Genomic DNA, 19,707 nt, shown 5'->3' with positions numbered 1-19,707 from the left:
TGATTGCTGCTGTTTTGTTGTGTGGCCGTAAAACCAAATTACAAAATAACTTCCTCATTGACTTGAAAACAGGCAAACGGCCCAGTACTTAGTTTAAAAATATCAAGTATGGAAAAATGCTATTGTTAATATTGTTGGCTGCTCTTTATAAATATAGTTTTCTTTGTAATGTAGCATCCTTGCAGAAGCCAAGAACCTGTCCTTTAATGCAACTGCTGCCTTCAGAGCCTATACTAATATCAAAGAAAAAATTGATGAAGCTGAAAAAATAGCGAAAGAAGCCAAGGACACGGCCAATCAGGCTGTGAGACTGGTAAGAAGAGCGGCGCCTCTTGACCCTCGCGAATCACTGTAAGAAATCTGGCTATTACAGTCATGTGCTCTTTGAACCAGTTTACATTCACTCATTTTTCACCACTAGAAACATTTGTGCAAATAATCAAACTATATATAGTACTGTATATTATGTCTTTCCAGTTACCAAATAACACTTAGTATTATGAGTTAAATCAAAACTAAGTACTCTTATTTCTGTTTCCCACCAACCTTCCTTTTTTAAAAATTGACTCCTCTTTCAATATTTTTATTAATATTATATAAATTGCATAAATACAAATACAAAATTCACAAGGATGATATATATGCCCCCACCTTCCTCTTTTAACCAATGTATAGTACTGTGTAAAAGTCTTCAGCACCCTAGCTACATATACTGTAGATGTGTGCCTAACATTTTTGGGGAAGGCACTGAACAGTTTGCTCAAATCGCTATATTAATTCAATGGGAAAACACATGAGGAGTGGGCCTCATGTAATGGCAGTGGATCATTACTGTATGAGGAACGTCTGGCAGCTCTTGGGCTGTATTCATTCCCTGGAGTTCAGGAGAATGAGGGGAGAATCTCATAGAAATGTTAAAAGGCCTGAATAGATTAGATATGGCAAAGTTATTTCCCATGGTAGGGGAGCCTAGGACAAGAGGGCATGACTTCATGATCGAAGGACGTCCATTTAGAACAGAGATCCGGAGAAATTACTTTAGTCAGAGGGTGGTAAATCTGTGGAATTTGTTGCCAGGAGTGGCTGTGGTGGCCAAGTCACTGGGTGCATTTAAGGCAGAGGTAGATAGGTTCTTGATTAGCCAGGGCATCAAAGGGTATAGGGAGAAGGCAGGGGAGTGGGGATGACTGGAAGAATTGGATCAGCCCATGATTGAATGGTGGAGCAGACTCAATTAGCCGAATGGCCTACTTCTGCTCCTATATCTCAGGGCCTTATGGTCTAAGGCCAAAGGAACATGAGGAACAGAGGCACTGAGGTGCCGAATCCTATCGCAACACAAAGGGTGAGAATTGGTGTCTTTTACAAAGGGGAGAAAAGCTGCTGGAATCGTTGTGAAATGCAGCCACAGGGCGACCAGTGGAACAGAAGGTGGCTTTGGTATCACAGAGGTGACCATTCAGTCCATCTTGCTTGTGCTGGATCATTGAATGGGCAGACATGTTGGCAGAGGGGTTAGTATCCAGGGCACATAGATTTATTTATTTATTTTCTTTAATGGGATACAGTGCAAAATAGGCCCTTCTGGCCCTTTGAGCCATCCCACCCAGCAACGCCTGATTTAACCCTCGCCGATCCATTGGACAATTTTTCAATGACTAGTGAACCAACCAACCAGTATACCTTTGGATTGTGGGAGGAAACTGGAGCACCAGGAGGGAATGCACGGGATCATGGGAAGAATGTACAAACTCCTTACAGGCAGCATCGGGAATTGAACAGGATCGCTGGTACTGAGAACTGTTGTTATGCTACCGTGCCGCCCCAGTTAGTGGGATTTGAGGCATAGAGCACTACAGCATAGTAAGAAGCCCTTTGGCTCATCTAGTCTGAGAACCTGTTTATATGGGTAGTCCCATCAACCCACAGCCAGAAAATAGCCCTCCATATCCCTCTCAACCATGTACCTACCCAAACTTCTCTAAAACGTCGCAACTGAGCCCGCACCTACCACTTCCACTGGGTGAGAGAATAAAGAAAGAAAAAGATCAATGAGAGGGTTGAAAGAACTAGATAAGGTAGATGTGGAGAGGATGTTCCCTCTGCTGTGCGTATCCAGAACTAGAGGGCACAGCCTCAAAATTGAGGGATGACCTTTTAGAACAGAAGTAAGGAGGATTTTTTTCTAGCCAAAGAATGGTAAATGCCCTGCCACAGACTGCGGTGGGGGCCGAGTCCGTGGGTATATTTTAAGTAAAAGTTGATAGATTTTTGATTGGTTGGGGCGTCAAGGGATATGGTGAGAGGGCTGGTGTATAGGGTTGAATGGGATCCAGGATCAGCCATGATGAAAAGGCAAGGTGGACGCGATGGGCTGAATGGCCTAATGCTGCTCCTATGTCTTATGGTCATATGGGTTGTAGGGATCCGGTTCTCCTTGTCTGAGTAAGTGGTGGAGGTAGAATCTTATTTCATTTGAAAGATATTTAGATGAATACTTTTAAGAGCTATCACCTATGGGGCTACAGAGCAAGTGCTAAAATGTGGGATTAGATGGTATAACTTTTTTTGTAAATCAGTACAGACATCTATCATACATTTTCTATGATTCTATCCAATTAGTCCCATTCCTCTGCTCCTTTCCAATCATCCTGAAAAGATTTCCTTTTCAATTACGGTACTGGGTAAGGTATGTGAGGCAGTTAAAGTGGGATAATTAATACAGATAAATATTGTTAAAATAGCACACTCTTTCACTGAAATGTACTGACTCGGTTGTTACTAATACTGTTGAGAGCATGTTTTTAAATTGGGTAATATCCAAAATAGACTAGTAAATTGAGTGGAACGAAGATCCAAATTCCATTCATCACTGCAGCCTTAATGCTGTTCGTCGTTTTGGATTATATGTCGTTATAACATGTGGATGAACTGCTGTAAATTCCAGAAGTGTATTAGATGATAATTTTACATCCATTACGGTCAGATTCGCAGATCAAAGTTCCTGAGCACTGAACCCACTGATTTACAAAATGAAATTCTCAAACTAAGCCAAAACCGATTTACCCACAGGGAGGGCAGAATTGTCCAATCGAATCAGAAAAGGGAGGAGATGAGAGACGGAGAATAAGTGAACCAATAAAGTGTCAGGGACAAGCAAAGGGAGAGAGAAAAAATGAGGTGCCTGGAGAAAAAGTTTAGCAAGAAAGATGAAGGCACATCTGGAAAAGGAAAGCTCAGATAAGTAGAGTCAGAAGTTTAGTGAGAGAAGTCCAAAGGAAAGGAGAGGGGAGCAGACTTATACATTGATGGAGAACCATAAATGCACACAGGAGAGAGAAAATAATCCAAGCACACTTAAAGGTAGATGGAGGATAAGGTACTTATTAGATATTAAGAGTGAAAAGAGAATCATAGTCAAACATCCAAGTGAATGTTATAGACTGTTGTGTCTGACTGCCTACACAATGACAAAATATTGCTCCAGAGTGTCACTCAGAAATATTATTAGACAACGTCTTTAATGTGATTATATGCCTGCAATCATTGTAATGCTGGTTATCATGATTTGTGTTTCTTTAATCAGGTATCTGGTCCAGGTGGATCTATAAAAGATACTGCCAAGAGCTCACTACAGAAGAGTTTTAAACAGTTGAATGAGGCCCAGCGTGTGGGGGCAGATGTAAAGGGTAAGTTTTTTATTTGTAAAATAATTATCGACAAGCTGAGACATTAAATCACACAGTATTATTCCCGGTGATCACCCATTTTAATTCTACTTCCCATTCCCATTCTGACGTGAGATAGGATGTTCTTTACATTCTTTTTTGTATGGGGAGAAGCTGAGTTTGATGTTTCTCTCTGAATGATTTTGTTTCGTGGCTATCTGGAGAATACAAATTTCAGAGTTGTATATGGATACATGCTTTGATAATAAACGAACAGGTCGATCCATGGCCTACTCTATTGCCACGATGGGGCCACTCTCAGATTGGAGTAGCAACACCTCATGCTCTGTCTGGGTAGCCTCCAAACTGACAGCATGCACGTTGATTTCTCTAACTTCCTGTAATGTCTACCCCTCCCCTTTCCCTCTTTTCCATTCCCTATACTGACTCCCCTTTTACCCCTTCCCTTCTCCTCGCCTACACATCACCTCCCTCTGGAGCCCCTCCTACTTCCTGTCTCCCATGGCCCAGTGTCCCCTCCTCTCAGATTCCTTCTTCATCAGCCCTTTAACTGTTCCACCTATCACCTCCCATCTTCCCCTGCCCCTCACCTACCCACCTTCTCCCTCGCTTGGCTTCACCTATCACTTGCCAGCTTGTACTCCTTCCTCTCCCCCCCCCAACCTTCTTATTCTGGTATTTCTCCCCCCCCCCACAACCCCCCCATTCCTTTCCTGTCCTGGCCCGAAATGTAGACTCCTTATTCTCCTCCATAGATGCTGTCTAACCTGCTGAGTTCCTCCAGCAATTTGTGTATTGCTGCTTGAAACGTGCTCACCATAGAGAGATAGGTATTTCTGAGTCACTTTGTAATATTCTGTATATTTAACCAGCCATTTTCTGCCTTATGTTCCTGTGTGACTGAGTCAATTTCTGTATTCTGTGTATCAATTCATATCTGTTCCACACAATGGCTGTTTTTGAGCCGTGTGGGAGAAATTGTCAGGATGGTAAATGGCCCAGAATGACGGTCTGGTCGGGTTGAGTTTATTCTCATGGGCACAAGTACGGTGAGGTCCAGCTACAGTGGGTCAGAGGAAAGTCTTGCACCTTTATTGCAATTGTCAATGGGCACTCTGAGGTTAACCAGTTCCTCACAACTCTCTCCTGGACTGCTACTCCACTAGGCTCAATATTACCCCTTATCCTACAAAATCCTGCCTCAAGTCCTACTGACCTCTCCTTCTCTCATTCCAGAGAGCCGCCTATCTTCATTCCCCTGATCCTTGTCAAGTCAAACTTGCCCTGACATCCTCGAGGCCCGGGCCTTGACCTGCACTAATCTTCCTGAAACCTCCACATTTGGCTCAGGTCCTGACTGCCTCTTCACCCAGCTATCTTCTATGCTCTTGTGATCCTCTGTACATGGGATGCCCTGAATTAAAGCCAGCACTACTCTTCTGGTCACTGTGCTCAGCCCCTGGCTTCTGACCAGTAGCTGCCTCTTTCTACTCCCATGTCCCATCCCTCTGCCACTATCCAGTCTCACAGTGTCACACAGCAGAGAAACAAACCCTTTGTCCTACTGAATCCACGCAGACCTCAGCAAGCCATTCAAACTAAAAATAAGAAATTCTGCAGGTGCCGGAAATCCAAAGCAACACACACACAAAATGCTGGTGGAACTCAGCAGTTCAGGTAGCATCTATGGAAATGAATAAACAGTCGGCGTTTTGGGCCAAGACCTTTCATCAGGACTGTTTTAGACTAAGGGATGTAGTAGTGTAGGATTAGACATTTAGACTAATCCTACATTAATCCCATTATTGTTTATTCTCCAGAATCCCCAGATTCTACCAGAGACCTACACATGAGGAGGGTATTAACATTGGGTAACTAACCTACTGACCCATGGTTCTTTGGGATGTGAGAGGAACCCTGAACTGCCAGTGGAAACCCATGTGGTCACAGATAACATATGAAGAACTGACACAGAGAGCACCTGAGCTCAAGACTGAACCCGAGTCTCTGAAACCATGAGACAGTGACTCTACCACCCATGGCCAGACTCCGTTATCTCTGGTGCAAAGCACATTTTCATTCCTGTTAAAGTGCAAAAAGACTTTAACAATGTCCTTCACTTGAGCTTTTGGCACAATTGAAGCTGGTAGCAAAGGCCCATGACAAAACTGATGATTAACACTCCACTGCTATGTCCATCACTTTATAGTACACTCAGATTCCTTGGCCATAGTCACTTATTGAGAGATTTATATTATTTTAAAAAACATATCAAAGCACAAATGAGTTAAAATTTAAGATCTAATTGTAACTGAGGGGTGACTTTGTAGAAATCTTTAAGCTAATGTGAGGCATAGATAGGTGGATAGTAAAAGTCTTTTCCCCAATGTAGAGGAGTCCAAGCCTGAGGGGTATTGATTTGGGCTGAAAGAGGAAGGATTTGAAAGGGGACTTGCAGGACAAGTTTTATACCCAGAGGGTTGTGAGCACATGGAATAGGCTGCCAGAGGAAATGGTTGAGGTAGCTACAACAGTATCACTTGGATAGAACGTTGAGGGGCTGTGCTGAATGCGGGAGATTGGAATTGGCTGGGTGGCGCGGTGGTTAGCATTGGCTCATCAGGCCAAAGGGCCTGTATCTGTGTTGTATTGCTCTATGACACTTATAAAAATGCATACTTCTGGCATTAGATTGGGTTTGTTTAATTAAACGTTCAGTTTGGGAACTCCTCACACAAGTTGTGTGATCTTTATTGGAGAGAGCAGAGCGTTTGTAAAGATACGGAAATTTTCTGCCAGGTTAAAAATGATTTCTTTGCTGCCACCTACTGGATGGTCAGTGCCTTCTTTCTAAATTGGGAGTGACCGTGTTTTGCGATTGAGAATAAGTACACAATGATAAAATTTGTGTGTTGTTCTGATTGGCCCTATACCTGTCAATTGTATGTGGAATATCAAGATAATATATAACAATATGATGCCATATTCATAAATTGCCATTATTGCTAGTATTTTAAAAATACAAAAAATAGAATCATAAAGTGCAAACATAATTATAAAATCAGAGTACTAAAATGTATATTTTCTTTAAACTGGGTATTTTTGTTTCTGAAACAAGTGCCAAGATGTACTTGTTTCTGTTGTTGATCCAAATAATTTACCAAGTCATTTCCTTATTTTTCTCAGTGCTATTATGCATAATGGGTGATGAGGACAGAGCTAACTTTTACTTACCTTTCTCCAATGACCTCATTTTAAGGATGATTCCTGCACATTAATCTACAGAATTACTTCTTGGAACATTGTGGACATGTAAGAGTACATCAGAATGTAATGGTTACCTATCAGAGTGAGCGACAGAATTGAGCCTGGTAATTGAGAAAGATGTAATGACTCACAGTTATTTCACTTCTTGTTCCTGTCACACTCAGACTGCAGCAAGATTAAGTCTGCAGAATGTTTACAGCTCCTTGCTAATACTCAGTGCCTGATGTGATATTGTGATTACCACTGCTGCTGGTGAACACTATTCCAATTAGCCATCAGCTGCGATCTCTTTTATCGGTATAACCAGTCTTTAAAATGAAGGTGATGTTAACCAGCCTTTAACCTGACTGAACATTTCTGTATCTTTACAGACCATTTTCTATAGAAAATGTAAAACATTTATTTTGTTAATAATGTGATATCTTTGACAGTTTTGCTTTTTGGTGACCTAAATACTATTTTTTTATTTACCCAGATATATTAATGGATTTTAAGCTTATTATACCTTGCCCCAGAGTTTTATTTATTTATTGAGGTTCAGTGTGGAATAGGCCATTCTGACCCTTCAAGTCACACCACCCAGCAATCACAGCCTAATCACGGGACAATTTATAATGTTTAATTAAACTGCCAACTGGCACATCTTTGGACTATGGGAGGAAACTGGAGCACCTAGAGGAAACCTACGTGATCACAGGGAGAACATACTAACTCCTTACAGGCAGTGGCAGGATATGAACGATCTGCAATATAGCTTCATTAGAGGGTGATGGAGGAGGACATGCCAGCGGTGGCATTTATATGTGTTTACTTCTAGAATAAATAGCCTTTTGGCATCCACTCTGTCATTCTCCATCAGTATCATCTATGCTTTAATGAGGTCATACGTCATCCTTCTAAATGCCATTGCTATTAATCCTTCCTTATTTTCTTCCTCAATCCTTCCTTATTTTAGCCAGTAAAGTAGTGAATCAAAGTTCCCCTGACTCCAAGGCAACCATGTTCACCTAAAGTTAGAGTGATCAAAATTGCACGCAGAACTTCAAGTGAGCTCTCAGAAAGTAATAAACTAATATGTTAAAACTGGAAATGTTGGGTGGGAACCGAACTGAAGAGACTAGGGAAGGGGCAGTTGGCTCACAAATGGAGAAAGTTGGGAGACAGTGTGTGAGGGAGGATAAGCAGGTGATAGAGAAGGGATTCACTCAGACCGACGGTTTGAGATCTGTCTATTTTAACGCAAGGAGTATTGTGAGCGAAGCGGATGAGCTTAGAGCGTGGATCAGCACTTGGATCTGTGATGTGGTGGCCATAACAGAGACTTGGATGGCTCAAGGACAGGAATGGTTACTTCAAGTGCCGGGCTTTAGATGTTTCAGAAAGGACAGGGAGGGAGGCAAAAGGGGTGGAGGCGTGGCACTCTTGATCAGAGATAGTGTCAAGGCTTCAGAAAAGATTTGGGTTATGACTAGAGATAATGGGGTGTATTAGCCAATGAGCGGGATGTCATTCTTGTGACTGGGAGCCGGGAATTCGCAGTCTTTTGCCAGAGAGAGAGGAGGAGAGAAGACGCGAATGGAGAGTGTTCGTAGACTCCTGGATGGAGTGAACTTGGAGCGAGAGTCCGAAGGTCAGCGACAATCAGAAACCATTACCTCAGCAGTAGAACATTACGGAGAAGCCATTACATTAGCGGTGAAACCTTACAGCATGTTACATGCAGACAGAAGGAATTAGTTTAGTTGGCAATTTGATTACTAATTGAATTGGTTTGGCACAACATTGTGGGTCATAGGACTTGTTCCTGTGCTTTACTGTTCTATGTTCTAATCACAGCCCAACTCAGCTCTACCCTAATCCAAACCTCTGATCATTCAGAATTCAAAGTTGTATATTTTCCAGCAACAGTTAACGAGTAGTGATTTGAGCTGAGAGCCTGTTGATATTTCAGCTTCATTGCTGTTTGCCTTTTGCTCAATTTTAGATTTTTTTTAGATTATGAGGACACGCAGTCCTCGTTTATTGTCATTTAGTAATGCATGCATTAAGAAATGATACAATGTTCCTCCAGTATGATATCACAGAAACACAAGACAGACCAAGACTGAAAAACTGACAAAAACCACATAATTATAACATATAGTTACAACAGTGCAAAGCAATACCGTAATTTGAAAAAGAACAGACCATGGGCACGGTAAAAAAAAGTCTCAAAGTCTCTCGAAAGTCCCATCATCTCACACAAACAGTCGAAGGAAGAAAAACTCTCCTTGCCATGAGCTTCCAGCACCGCAAACTTACTGACGCAGCATCCTGGAAGCACCCGACCACAGTCCGACTCTGAGTCTGTCCGAAAACTTCGAGCCTCCGACCAGCCCTCCAGCACCAAGCACCATTTCTGCCGAGTGCTTCGACCCCCAAACCCGGCCGCCAGCAACAGGCAAAGCCAAGGATTTGGGGCCTTCCCCTCTGGAGATTCTCAATTGCACAGTAGCAAGCGGCAGCGAAGTAGGCATTTCAGAAGTTTCTCCAGATGTTCCTCTGTGCTTCTCACGTCTGACTCCATTAAATCAGAATTGTGCACGGTCCCCTGCTTAACAAATAGAGATATCACTCACCAGAGAGGCCACGTGCACTGCGTCGCGCTGCCATCTTCTCCATTTCATTTGAGATGGAGGAGAAGATCTTCTCCATCTTCTCCATCTTCTCCATTTCATTTGAGATGCTCAAACTCAGTACTGACCATGGCATCAAGTAGCCTCTTGTCTTGTCCAAATGATTCATCACTGAGTCACTTGTTGTGTCCACCATTGAACTGTGGCCTGAATAACTCAATATTATCATTAGAAATGTACAACCAAATGCTTTGATTAGTTCGGAACTGATCACTGTGGATGCCCTGTTTTGAAATTTGCTTATTGTTTTTCAGAAAGAGAAGATGACTTGAAAAATTTACAAAATAGGCTGAAGGATGGTGCAATGAAAAATAAAAACCTGATGAAAGCCTTGAATGATAGTCTTGCAAAACTTAGCGCCATTCCCGATGGTAAGTCTTTAACATATGTGGTTTCAAACATGGGCTGTTTTTAGGATAAGATTTACAGCAATAATTAGCATTCAGAACATATTCACAAATTCTTCTTTAATCATGTGCCATAGCCACATTGACAGATAGTGTATTAAATCATGATCAGTGTATACACACTTTTGGATTAAACTTCCCAATAAAAATATAAACTCAGAAACTTATACCTTTACTGCCTCTTTTCTGTTAATTTTTCATGGAATTATGATCAGTTCTTGTCTACACCAGAAGTGACATTACTATGAGTAGTTACAACTAAGCCATGTCTCTTCTTCATTGAAATAACAGAGGCAAAGTTCAAGATACAAGCAGCTAAAGATAAAGCGAAACAGGCAAATGATACGGCAAATGCAGTGCTGGCAGAAATAAAAAACTTGAACCAGAATTTACTTGGATTGCAGGACAACTGCAGTAAATTGAAAGAAGATGTTGCGAGAGCAAATGCTGCCATTAATACTCCAGCTAAAGCAAGTAAGTTCCCATTCCATTATCCCATGTGTTTAAGCAAAAGATGCATATTAACACAATTATCATGATCAGTCTTTTTTTCCCTCCTCTCCTAATCAGCAATGTTTTTAAAAGTGTTCTTTGTATTTGTAATAATTACTAAACAGAAAAGAGTATTTCCCCCTACTAACAGAGTCCAGTGGTGTGATGATTCTGATGATTTTAAAACTCTTGATTTTAGGGTATCTCTACCTGATTTCCACTGAGCATATTTCAAAATATATTTCTGTCCTTTGTTCATCCATGGGAAGTTGATTTTTATTGCCTAGCCCTCCAATTGCCTTTAAGAAGATGGTTATGAACCAGAATGTAATGAAGGGTCTCAGCTTGAAAGGTCAACTGTTTAGTCCTCTCCATAGATGCTGCCTAACCTGCTAAATTCCTCCAGCATTTTGTGTGTGTTACTCGGTAATTTCAGCATCTATGCCCAATGATGATAGATTTTCAAGTCATGATGGTGTGGACTCACAGAAAATTTACAGCCCAGCATGAGGCTAAGCACTCTATTGTATTTATTCTGAACTAATATATAATACAATAGCACCTTTTGGCTCTTGCTCAGTAACCTTGTCACAGCTCTTTGACTACACATCTAAGAATTTTTTAAAGTGCAGTGAGGATTCCTGCTTTTATTAAGTTCAAGGTTTATTGTCATAAGCATACATATCTAGGCATAAATGCTATGAAAAATAGCGTTATGCAGCAGCAGCACAGTACTTTACAAATATAAGCTAACATAAACTTAAACTAATTTATATCTAATTTACATGACAAGATAAGCATAGGAACATTAGTGAAAGTTGAGAGGGAGAGAGAAAATAGGCTGAGTTAGTGTTAGTGACAGGTCAGTTTAAGAATCTGATGGCAGTGTTGATTAAGCTGTTGTTAAACCTTAGGGTATGGTCTTCAGGCTCCTGTACCTCCTGCCTGATGAAGGCAAGGCCAGGATGGTGGAGGTCCTTGAGAATGGATGTTGCCTTGCTGAGACACCCCCTCCTGTAGATGCCCTCAATGGTGAGGAGAGTGGTACCCATGGTGGAACTGGCTGAGTCCACTAATGTCTGTAGCTTCCTGCATTCCTGGGCACTGGATTTTCCATACAAGGCTATGATGCAGCCAGTCAGAGTACCTTTCACTGCTTGTAAGAGTGTTCACCAATGTTCCATATCTCCTTAAACTTCTATGAAAGTAGAGAAACTACAATGTCTCCTTCTTTGTTGTACCTATGTCTTCACCTTTGTTGGAAAATGCATGGTCATGCACTTTGGTAGCAGAAATAAATGTGCAGGCTATTTTTTAAGTGGGGAGAAAATCCAACAATCTGAGATGCAGAGGGTCTTGGGAGTCCTTGTGCAGAACACCCTGAAGGTTAACTTGCAGGTTGAGTCGGTGGTGAGGAAGGCAAATGCAATGTAAGTATTCATTTTAAGAGGTCTAGAATGCAAGAGCAGGGATATGATGGTTTTATAAGGCACTGGTGAGTATTGTGAACAGTTTTCAGCTCCTCATCTAAGAGAAGATGTGCTGGCTTTGGAGAGGGTTCCGAGGAGGTTCACAAGGACGATTCCAGAAATGAAAGGATTATCATATGGGGAACATTTGATAGCTCTGGGTCTGTAGTCGCTGGAATTTAGAAGGATGAGGGGGGATTTCATTGAAATCTTTCGAATGTTGAAAGCCTAGACAGAGTTGATGTGGAAAGGATATTTCCCATGGTGGGGGAGTCTAGGGCAAGAGGAAACAGCTTCAGGATAGAGGGGTATCCATTTAAAACAGAGATGCAGAGAAATTTCTTTAGCTAGAGGGTGGTGAATTTGTGGAATTTATTACCACAGGCAGCTGTGGAGGCAAAGTTGTTGGCTGTATTTATGATGAAGCTTGATAGCTTCTTGATTGGACACGGCATCAAAGGTTACGGGGAGAAGGCTGGGGTGTGGGGCTGAGGAGGGGTAAAAAGTATCAGCTATGATTGAATGACGCGGCAGGCTCTGAGCACATGGCCTATTTCTGCTCCTATGTCATATGGTCTTACTGTCTTATGTGTTGGGCCCAGGATAAATCATCTGAGATGTTGACATTCAGGAACTTGAAGCTTACCATATTTTCAGGCAGGGAGTTCCAGATACTTACCACACGCTAGATGAAAACCACTATTGCATCTCCTTTCTAATCCTTCTACTAACTGCTTCAATCTTAAGCTTCATATTTAATATTTCATATTTAAATTTGCTGATGGATGAGTCAAAGGTAGTGACAAATCAGCATATAGAAAATCTGGCTGAGTGCTGCCAACACAGCAACCTCTCACTGGATGTCAGCAAAATCAAAGTGCTGATTATTGACTACAAGAGGAGGAAACCAGAGATCATTGAGACAGTTCTCGTCAGGAGGTTAGAGGTTTGACGAGTCAGCGCCTTTAAATTCCTCGGCATTATCATTTCAGAAGAACCGTGCTGGGTAGATGCCAGGACAAAAAAGGTTTTACAGCACCTCTACTTAGAAGATTGCACAGATTCAACACGTCCACAAAAATTCTGACAAATTTCTATTGATGTGTGGTGGAGATTATACTGACTGGTTGCATCATGGTCTGGTATCAGGACACCAGTACCTATGAATGGGGGAAAAAAACTGCAAGAAGTAGTGGGTACAGCCCAGTCCCTCTCAGATAAAGCCCTCCCTACCGTTGAACATACTTACGCCAATTACTGTGACAGGAAAGCAGCATCCATCATCAAGGACCCCTAACCATCTCTTCTCACTGCTGCCATCAGGAAGAAGGTACAGGAGTCTCAAGTCCCACAGCACCAGGTTCAGGAACAGTTATAACCATCAGGATCTGGAACCAGAGTGGACAACTTCACTCACTCCAGCAGTGAACTGATTCCACAACCTGTGGACTCACTCTTAATGATTCTACAACTTGTGTTCTTGATATTTACTGTTTGTTTATGTATTTTTTTTCTTTCTCTTTTGTATTTGCACACTGGTTGTAATTTCTATCTCTGTCGTGTGAGGTTTTTTTCATTGATTTTATTGTGTTTCCTTCTATTACTGTGAATGCCAGCAAGGAAATGAATCTCAGAGTTGTATACAGTGATATCCACAGTATGTACTTTAATAAGTTAACTTTGGACTTTGAACTTTTTACTCCTCTGGTGAGGTCTAGTGAGGTCTATAAAACTACAAGGGACCTAACTAGAGAAAATAGGAAGGGCTATTTCTGAATAGCTTTCCTATATATATTTTAGATGGTTCATCACAATTTTATCACAATGAAATTTAAGAGACTACTAGACAGGTATATGGAGGCATTTAAGGTGGGGGGTTATATGGGAGGCAGGGTTTGAGGGTCGGCACAACATTGTGAGCCGAAGGGCCTGTACTGTGCTGTACTATTCTATGTTCTACGTTATTCACCTCAGTCAATCATCTCTTTAACCCTCTCTACTCCTACACCTTCCACCCCTCTAACTAATCCAGTTTATCCATATTTCAGGGAATCTTCAAATTAAGTCTCTTTTTCTGAATTTGTTCTTTCTAAAAGTAGGACTTTGATATATCAACATTGAAGAAAGCCTCAGCACTTTTTTCATGTGTTCACTAAATAGCAATCCTTTTGTCCCACATGGATATGATCAGCTTCATCTTCCACATTTCAAGTTTCTTTTAAAGTTTGTAACATTTTAACTGTCTTTCTCACTTGCTATTCTGAACCACTTTATTTTTCTCATATTGCCTATTGTCAGTCTAGCCTGAGCCTCCATCTTATTTCTAGAACCCCTGGTGGATACGCAGATATCTCAAAGGTAGATTTACAAATCCTCGCTGCCAACACAGCTTAACTCACCTGCCAGCAGTACAAATCAAACATGTGACTTTCGGTGCCTTAAATTCTGTGACTAGCAAAATCTAAGCATACATCTTAAACATGAGAAAGTCTGCAGATGGTGGAAATCCAAAGCAACACATGCAAAATGCTGGAGGAACTCAGCAGGTCAGGCAGCGTCGATGGAAGAGAATAAACGGTCGATGTTTTGGGCCCTACCCAGCCGGCTTCACCTGTCACCTTCCAACTAGCCGACAGTTTATATTCATTTCCATTGATGCTGCCTGACCTGCTGAGTTCCTCCGACATTTTGTGTGTGTTGCTTTTAACAGTGTATCTACCTGGAAACCTCAATGAATTCACAAAATTGTACTTCAGTGTCAGTATCTAATATTATTCTAAAATCATGATGATGATGACGACGACGTTGACTCAGACCTAAGAGGCCGGCGTCGGGCATTTTCATGCCTTACAAGGTGCAGTTTGAAAGGCTGTGTGGGGTGCCACTCCTCACACAAATCATATTATTTTATGAGGCCGAGTTGCGAGCTCGACATCAACCTGGCACAGATGGAGAGTGCTCACGGGGGCGGTCTGTAACTGGATCAAACTCGGGAACCTCCATTCTCGAGCTTGGCCCTGATCTCAGTGCGCCACCAGCCGACCCTGTCATCGTCGTTGTCATCATCATTAAAATCAGTGATGGATTCTACAACAGTTAATGATTTGTTTTTAGTTTTGGAATGGTTTAGAAATTTATGAACAAGCACATCAAAGTAACCAAATACACGTGACAAAACATTGCCCCATGCATTAAAAAGTACAATCGTTCGCAATGTTTCCCGTGAAAATTTGCTGGACACTTGTTTTCAGATGTAATTTTCAATCCAGTTTGGAACAAAATTATCACTTGGCCTCAAATGAGATGAGTACACCTTGTGTACACAGGTTGCTGTCGTCACAAAGATCAGGTGGCACAGTGGTGTCATGGTTGCACGAAGCTTTACGGTACAGATGACTGGGTTCAATTCCCACCGCTGCCTGTAAGGAGCTTGTTTGTTCTCTCCTTGACCCCGTGGAGTTCCTCCAGATGCTCCAGTTTCCTCCCACAGCCCAAAGACATATTGGATGGTAGGTTAGTTGGTCATTGTAAATTGCCCCATGATTAGGCTAGGGTTAAATTGGGGGATTGCTGGGTGGCATCACTCGAAGGGCCTACTCTGTACTGTATCTCAACAAAAAAAATTGTTCATTGTTCAAATGGAACTTCCAGAACTGGGTAAGATGCATGTTTGGAGGAGATATGCATGTGACCAAGAAAATTCAGCTGTTGATCATTCACAGATCTTTTAGGTGGGCCTTTGTGAAGTTTAAAGATTACACTTTCTGAGAGGTTAGTGAATTTTTATTGAGGTAAAATGGCAGTGACCTTGGGCACTTCTGATAGAATTAATCTTCAATTTTCTGCAGGTACCTCTTTAGATTAGGTATAAAAGAAGGGCTTAGATTCCAAACTGCTTACTGATGGCTGATAAGATCGGTAAGTGTGTGATGAAAAGACTGATTTGAAGGACAAAGCACATTTTGCTGATTAAGCATGTGTATACTGTATATTTATATAGGCTGAGAAACGTGAATGATATTTTAGGCCCTGGATTGGTTGGCATGATGGTGCAGCAGTCAGAATTATTGCCTCTTCACACCAGAGACATAGGTTCAATCCTGACTTTGGGTACTACCTACTGTGGTGTTTGAACATTCTTTTTGCAATTATGTGAGTTTTCTCCGATTGCTCCAATTTCACCCCCCTCCCCAAGTATCAAAGACATGCTGGCAGATACCCCTTAGTATAGGTAAACTGGCACATGTGAGAGATGTCACAGAGGTATGGGGAAATAAGGAAAGGAGAAATAGAATGGATATGATTGGTCCCCTGGAGCCAGCATGGATGGTCGGAAAATGATCTGCTTCTTTGACTTGAGAAATAAGAGATAAGATCATTCTGGCGAGATAGTACTGTTGCAATGGAATGAGGTGAACCCAAATGCAGGACACAGACACGGAGGTAGAGTAATCTGAAGTGTTTATTAACGGTTACAGGGAAGACTGGGGAGTGAGGACTAGGCAGAGGAAAGCCGAGGAGCAAGGAAGGCTTGACCGGGGATCGAACCCGGGTTGCCACAGTGGGAACGCGGCGTTTAACCACTGAGCCAATGGAGAGTGTATGCAGGCGGCGGAATGAGCCATAGCAGGGATGCAGACCAGGGAGTGAGCGTGGCTTGAGGAGAACAGCAGGCGGAGGGACAAATGGGAAGATGGGTGGCATGCAGTGCTCCTATTAACACGGAGAGACAGAGTTAACACAGGCAAACGGCGCTGGAAACAGAACTTAGAATACACAATTCTAAACTGCCAAGAGACAGGGTTAACACAGGCAAACAGCGCAGGTGAACGGAGGAGCAGGAGGCAGGCAAAACTTTTGCACAGGGCGTTGTTGGAGCTGAATGGCAAACAGGAGACAGGCAGCAGGCAACACTTACCTTGACATAGAGCGTTACATAGAAAGGCAAAGGGGAAACAATACGTTTCTTGACACGGCGTTGCTGGAGCTGAACGGCAAACAGGAGACAGGCGGCAGGCAAAACCTATCTTGACACGGAGAGACAGAGTTACACAGGTAAACCTCGGAACTGAAGTACAACTTAGAATACACCATTCTAAGCGGCCGGGAACATGAATTGCCACACTGGCTGAAGCAATGGTCTGACAACGAGTGGATGCAAAGCTGGGGTTTTTATGCTGCAGGCTTAGAAGAGAATTAGATGTCGCAATCAAGGAGCCCAGGAGAACATGGGGAAAAGGGAATTAGGATAATAAGAGGAATTAACTGTCGGGACTGTGACAAGTACAACCGATCAATTTATGCATTTTTTTCCTTATTGTATGCAGTTGCTGATGCTGATATGAAAGTTAAAGAGTTAGAAGAAAAAGCAGATAGTTTGCTGGATAAACTGAAGCCTATCAAAAATCTACAGGACACAATTGGAAAAAATATTTCTCACATCAAAGAGCTAATAAATCAAGCTCGAAAACATGCCAACTCTGTGAGTAGCTGGACAAATATAAATTCAATCTTTCTTTGTCTTTCGTGCACAGTTTCACTAGCTAATTGTTCTCCCTTGTTTTAGATCAAAGTTTCTGTCTCATCTGGTGGAGACTGTATTCGCACATATCGACCAGACATTAAAAAAGGGACCTACAATTCTATTGTTCTGAATGTAAAGACATCAGAGCTTGAGAATCTATTATTTTACCTTGGAAGTGCCAAATATGTGAGTGCAATTCTCCAGAAATTATAAGTCATCTAACACATTGTCTTGGAAGTAATTGTTAATGCTGAACAACGTTTTAGATGATCCTGTGCAGCATTACCAGTGTTGGCACAGTTCGTGATAACTGCATTTGTGCAGAATAAGCTGATGTGTCTGATAATGGAAGATTAGCTTTTATGGATTTTTTATCTGGTGTTTCAGCTGTATCAAAAATAGGGAGCCACAATTTTATATGGTGCCGATCAGATGGGTGTTTCTGACTGCACATTGACAACATCTTGGATTTGCCAGACCAATAGAGTGTCAGCTCTCAGTGGTACTTGAGTGGGAAAGTACTCTACAGCAATGGGAAAAAGAGTAAATAGAAGCATCATCCTCAGCACTAATTCCAGAATGGGACATTGGGACATGCAAGGTGCACACACCACTACATCTCATGTTAGAATACATCATAGAGGGTGAGTTTTCATTCCAACTGACCTTACACTGAAAGAGAGGGTGCTAGAACTGAGCCAAGGCTAGCATTTGAATTAATAGAAAAATGTGTAAATAAATAAAGCAATAAACTGAAAATTAAAAAGGAGGTATACAATAAAGTTTCACCAACAATTGTATATCACTTAGGTTAATAGAATGGTAGATAATAGTATGTGTAACTAAATGTAGAGAATTGCAAATTAGTCCATTTTGTGAATAACACAAAGGAGAGTGCACACAATGGAAAGATTATGGAAATTGTCAGTGGAAAGATTTCCAGAGAGTCAAATGCAGAATTTTCTAAAGCTCTGAGTGCAAGTTAGAGGGTGTAATTGGAGAGTAGGTTTTCTAAATGGTGAGGTTAGATTTCAGAATCAAATAATTTTTGGATAAGGCATTTTTGTATAAATTGGGTATCATATTTATAGAGGACTTTTGGTTGGTTGAAATTGTGCTGAATATATTTACCAAGATGGCATCAGAGCTGAATACTACACCTATGTGATATGGTCAGCTTTTATATTAACACAGGATGAGATTTAACCAGTTTGCTTCTTAAATCATAAATGTTATTACAAGCTGAATAAGGAAGAATTGTGTTTTTCAGTTATAAAGTCGGCTAGATTAGATTAGAAAGGAGCTAAAAGGAGCCATCAATTAGAAACTTTTATTTTGAGTTGAGTGCTGAAAAGGGACAGTTATGGGGAAAAGAATATACAAATTTTATCACTTTAGAAATGAATTTGTCTCCCTCTCTTGACTGAACATTTGAATTGCAATGTCCTTTTGTTGACATCTGTAATGAATGAAGGGGAGGAACATACTGTTTCAAAGCCTCATTACGATGGCTTCAGCAACTTTTATATCGTTGTGCTTAATATCACTGAGGAAATTGAGACCAACAGTATGCAAATATTTATCATACCAAATAAGCAACACAGAGACTATCAATAATTCTAACCAATTCTTACTGTATCAACTATAACTTGTCATAAGATTCAAGATTATTTATTGACATTTCCACGACACAAGTATAAAGGAGAATGAAATAATTGTTACTCTGGATCTGATGCAGCACAAAAAAAAACAGAATAAAATAAAGAACACAATAAAAAACACAATTAAAAAAAACACACAAAATGTAAGTACATAAGATAGCTTGTATGCATGGATTGATGGTATGTCCAAAGAGTGACGCTAGGCACATAAGATGACTCGGACAGGAAATGATAAAGAGGTGGTGGGGTGGGGTAGTGGGTTGATCAGCCTTACAGCTTGGGGAAAGTAACTGTTTTTGAGTCTGGCAGTCTGGGTGTGGATTTTACATTGCTTCTTCCCTGATGGGTGTGGGAAGAACTATCCACGAACAGAACATATTGATATTACATATATTTTGATATAATGTATAAAATGGCACACCTCAATCCAACTGGAGAACATTTGAACCCTTTGAATTCTCTGGTCAATCTATGAATATTATCTTTTATCTTTTAAATCTAATTGACAGAAAATAATGAAAAA

General features: G+C 41.3%; 1 protein-coding gene across 3 annotated transcripts in view; it reads left to right on the top strand.

Moving 5' to 3' along the window:
* The window catches only part of lama2 (laminin, alpha 2), a 399,772-nt gene that overhangs the window by 322,000 nt on the left and 58,065 nt on the right, over window positions 1-19,707 (top strand). For all 3 annotated transcript variants that reach the window (XM_072251541.1, XM_072251540.1, XM_072251542.1), the window contains 6 exons: window positions 175-313; window positions 3,587-3,689; window positions 9,886-10,002; window positions 10,330-10,512; window positions 17,327-17,481; window positions 17,566-17,709. In XM_072251541.1, the coding sequence (XP_072107642.1) occupies window positions 175-313; window positions 3,587-3,689; window positions 9,886-10,002; window positions 10,330-10,512; window positions 17,327-17,481; window positions 17,566-17,709 (841 nt within the window). The remainder of the gene's footprint in view (window positions 1-174; window positions 314-3,586; window positions 3,690-9,885; window positions 10,003-10,329; window positions 10,513-17,326; window positions 17,482-17,565; window positions 17,710-19,707) is intronic.

The sequence above is a fragment of the Mobula birostris genome, chromosome 2 (genome assembly GCF_030028105.1).
Source record: "Mobula birostris isolate sMobBir1 chromosome 2, sMobBir1.hap1, whole genome shotgun sequence".
NCBI classification, from domain to species: domain Eukaryota; kingdom Metazoa; phylum Chordata; class Chondrichthyes; order Myliobatiformes; family Myliobatidae; genus Mobula; species Mobula birostris.
This window is presented reverse-complemented; position numbering and strand designations above follow the sequence as displayed.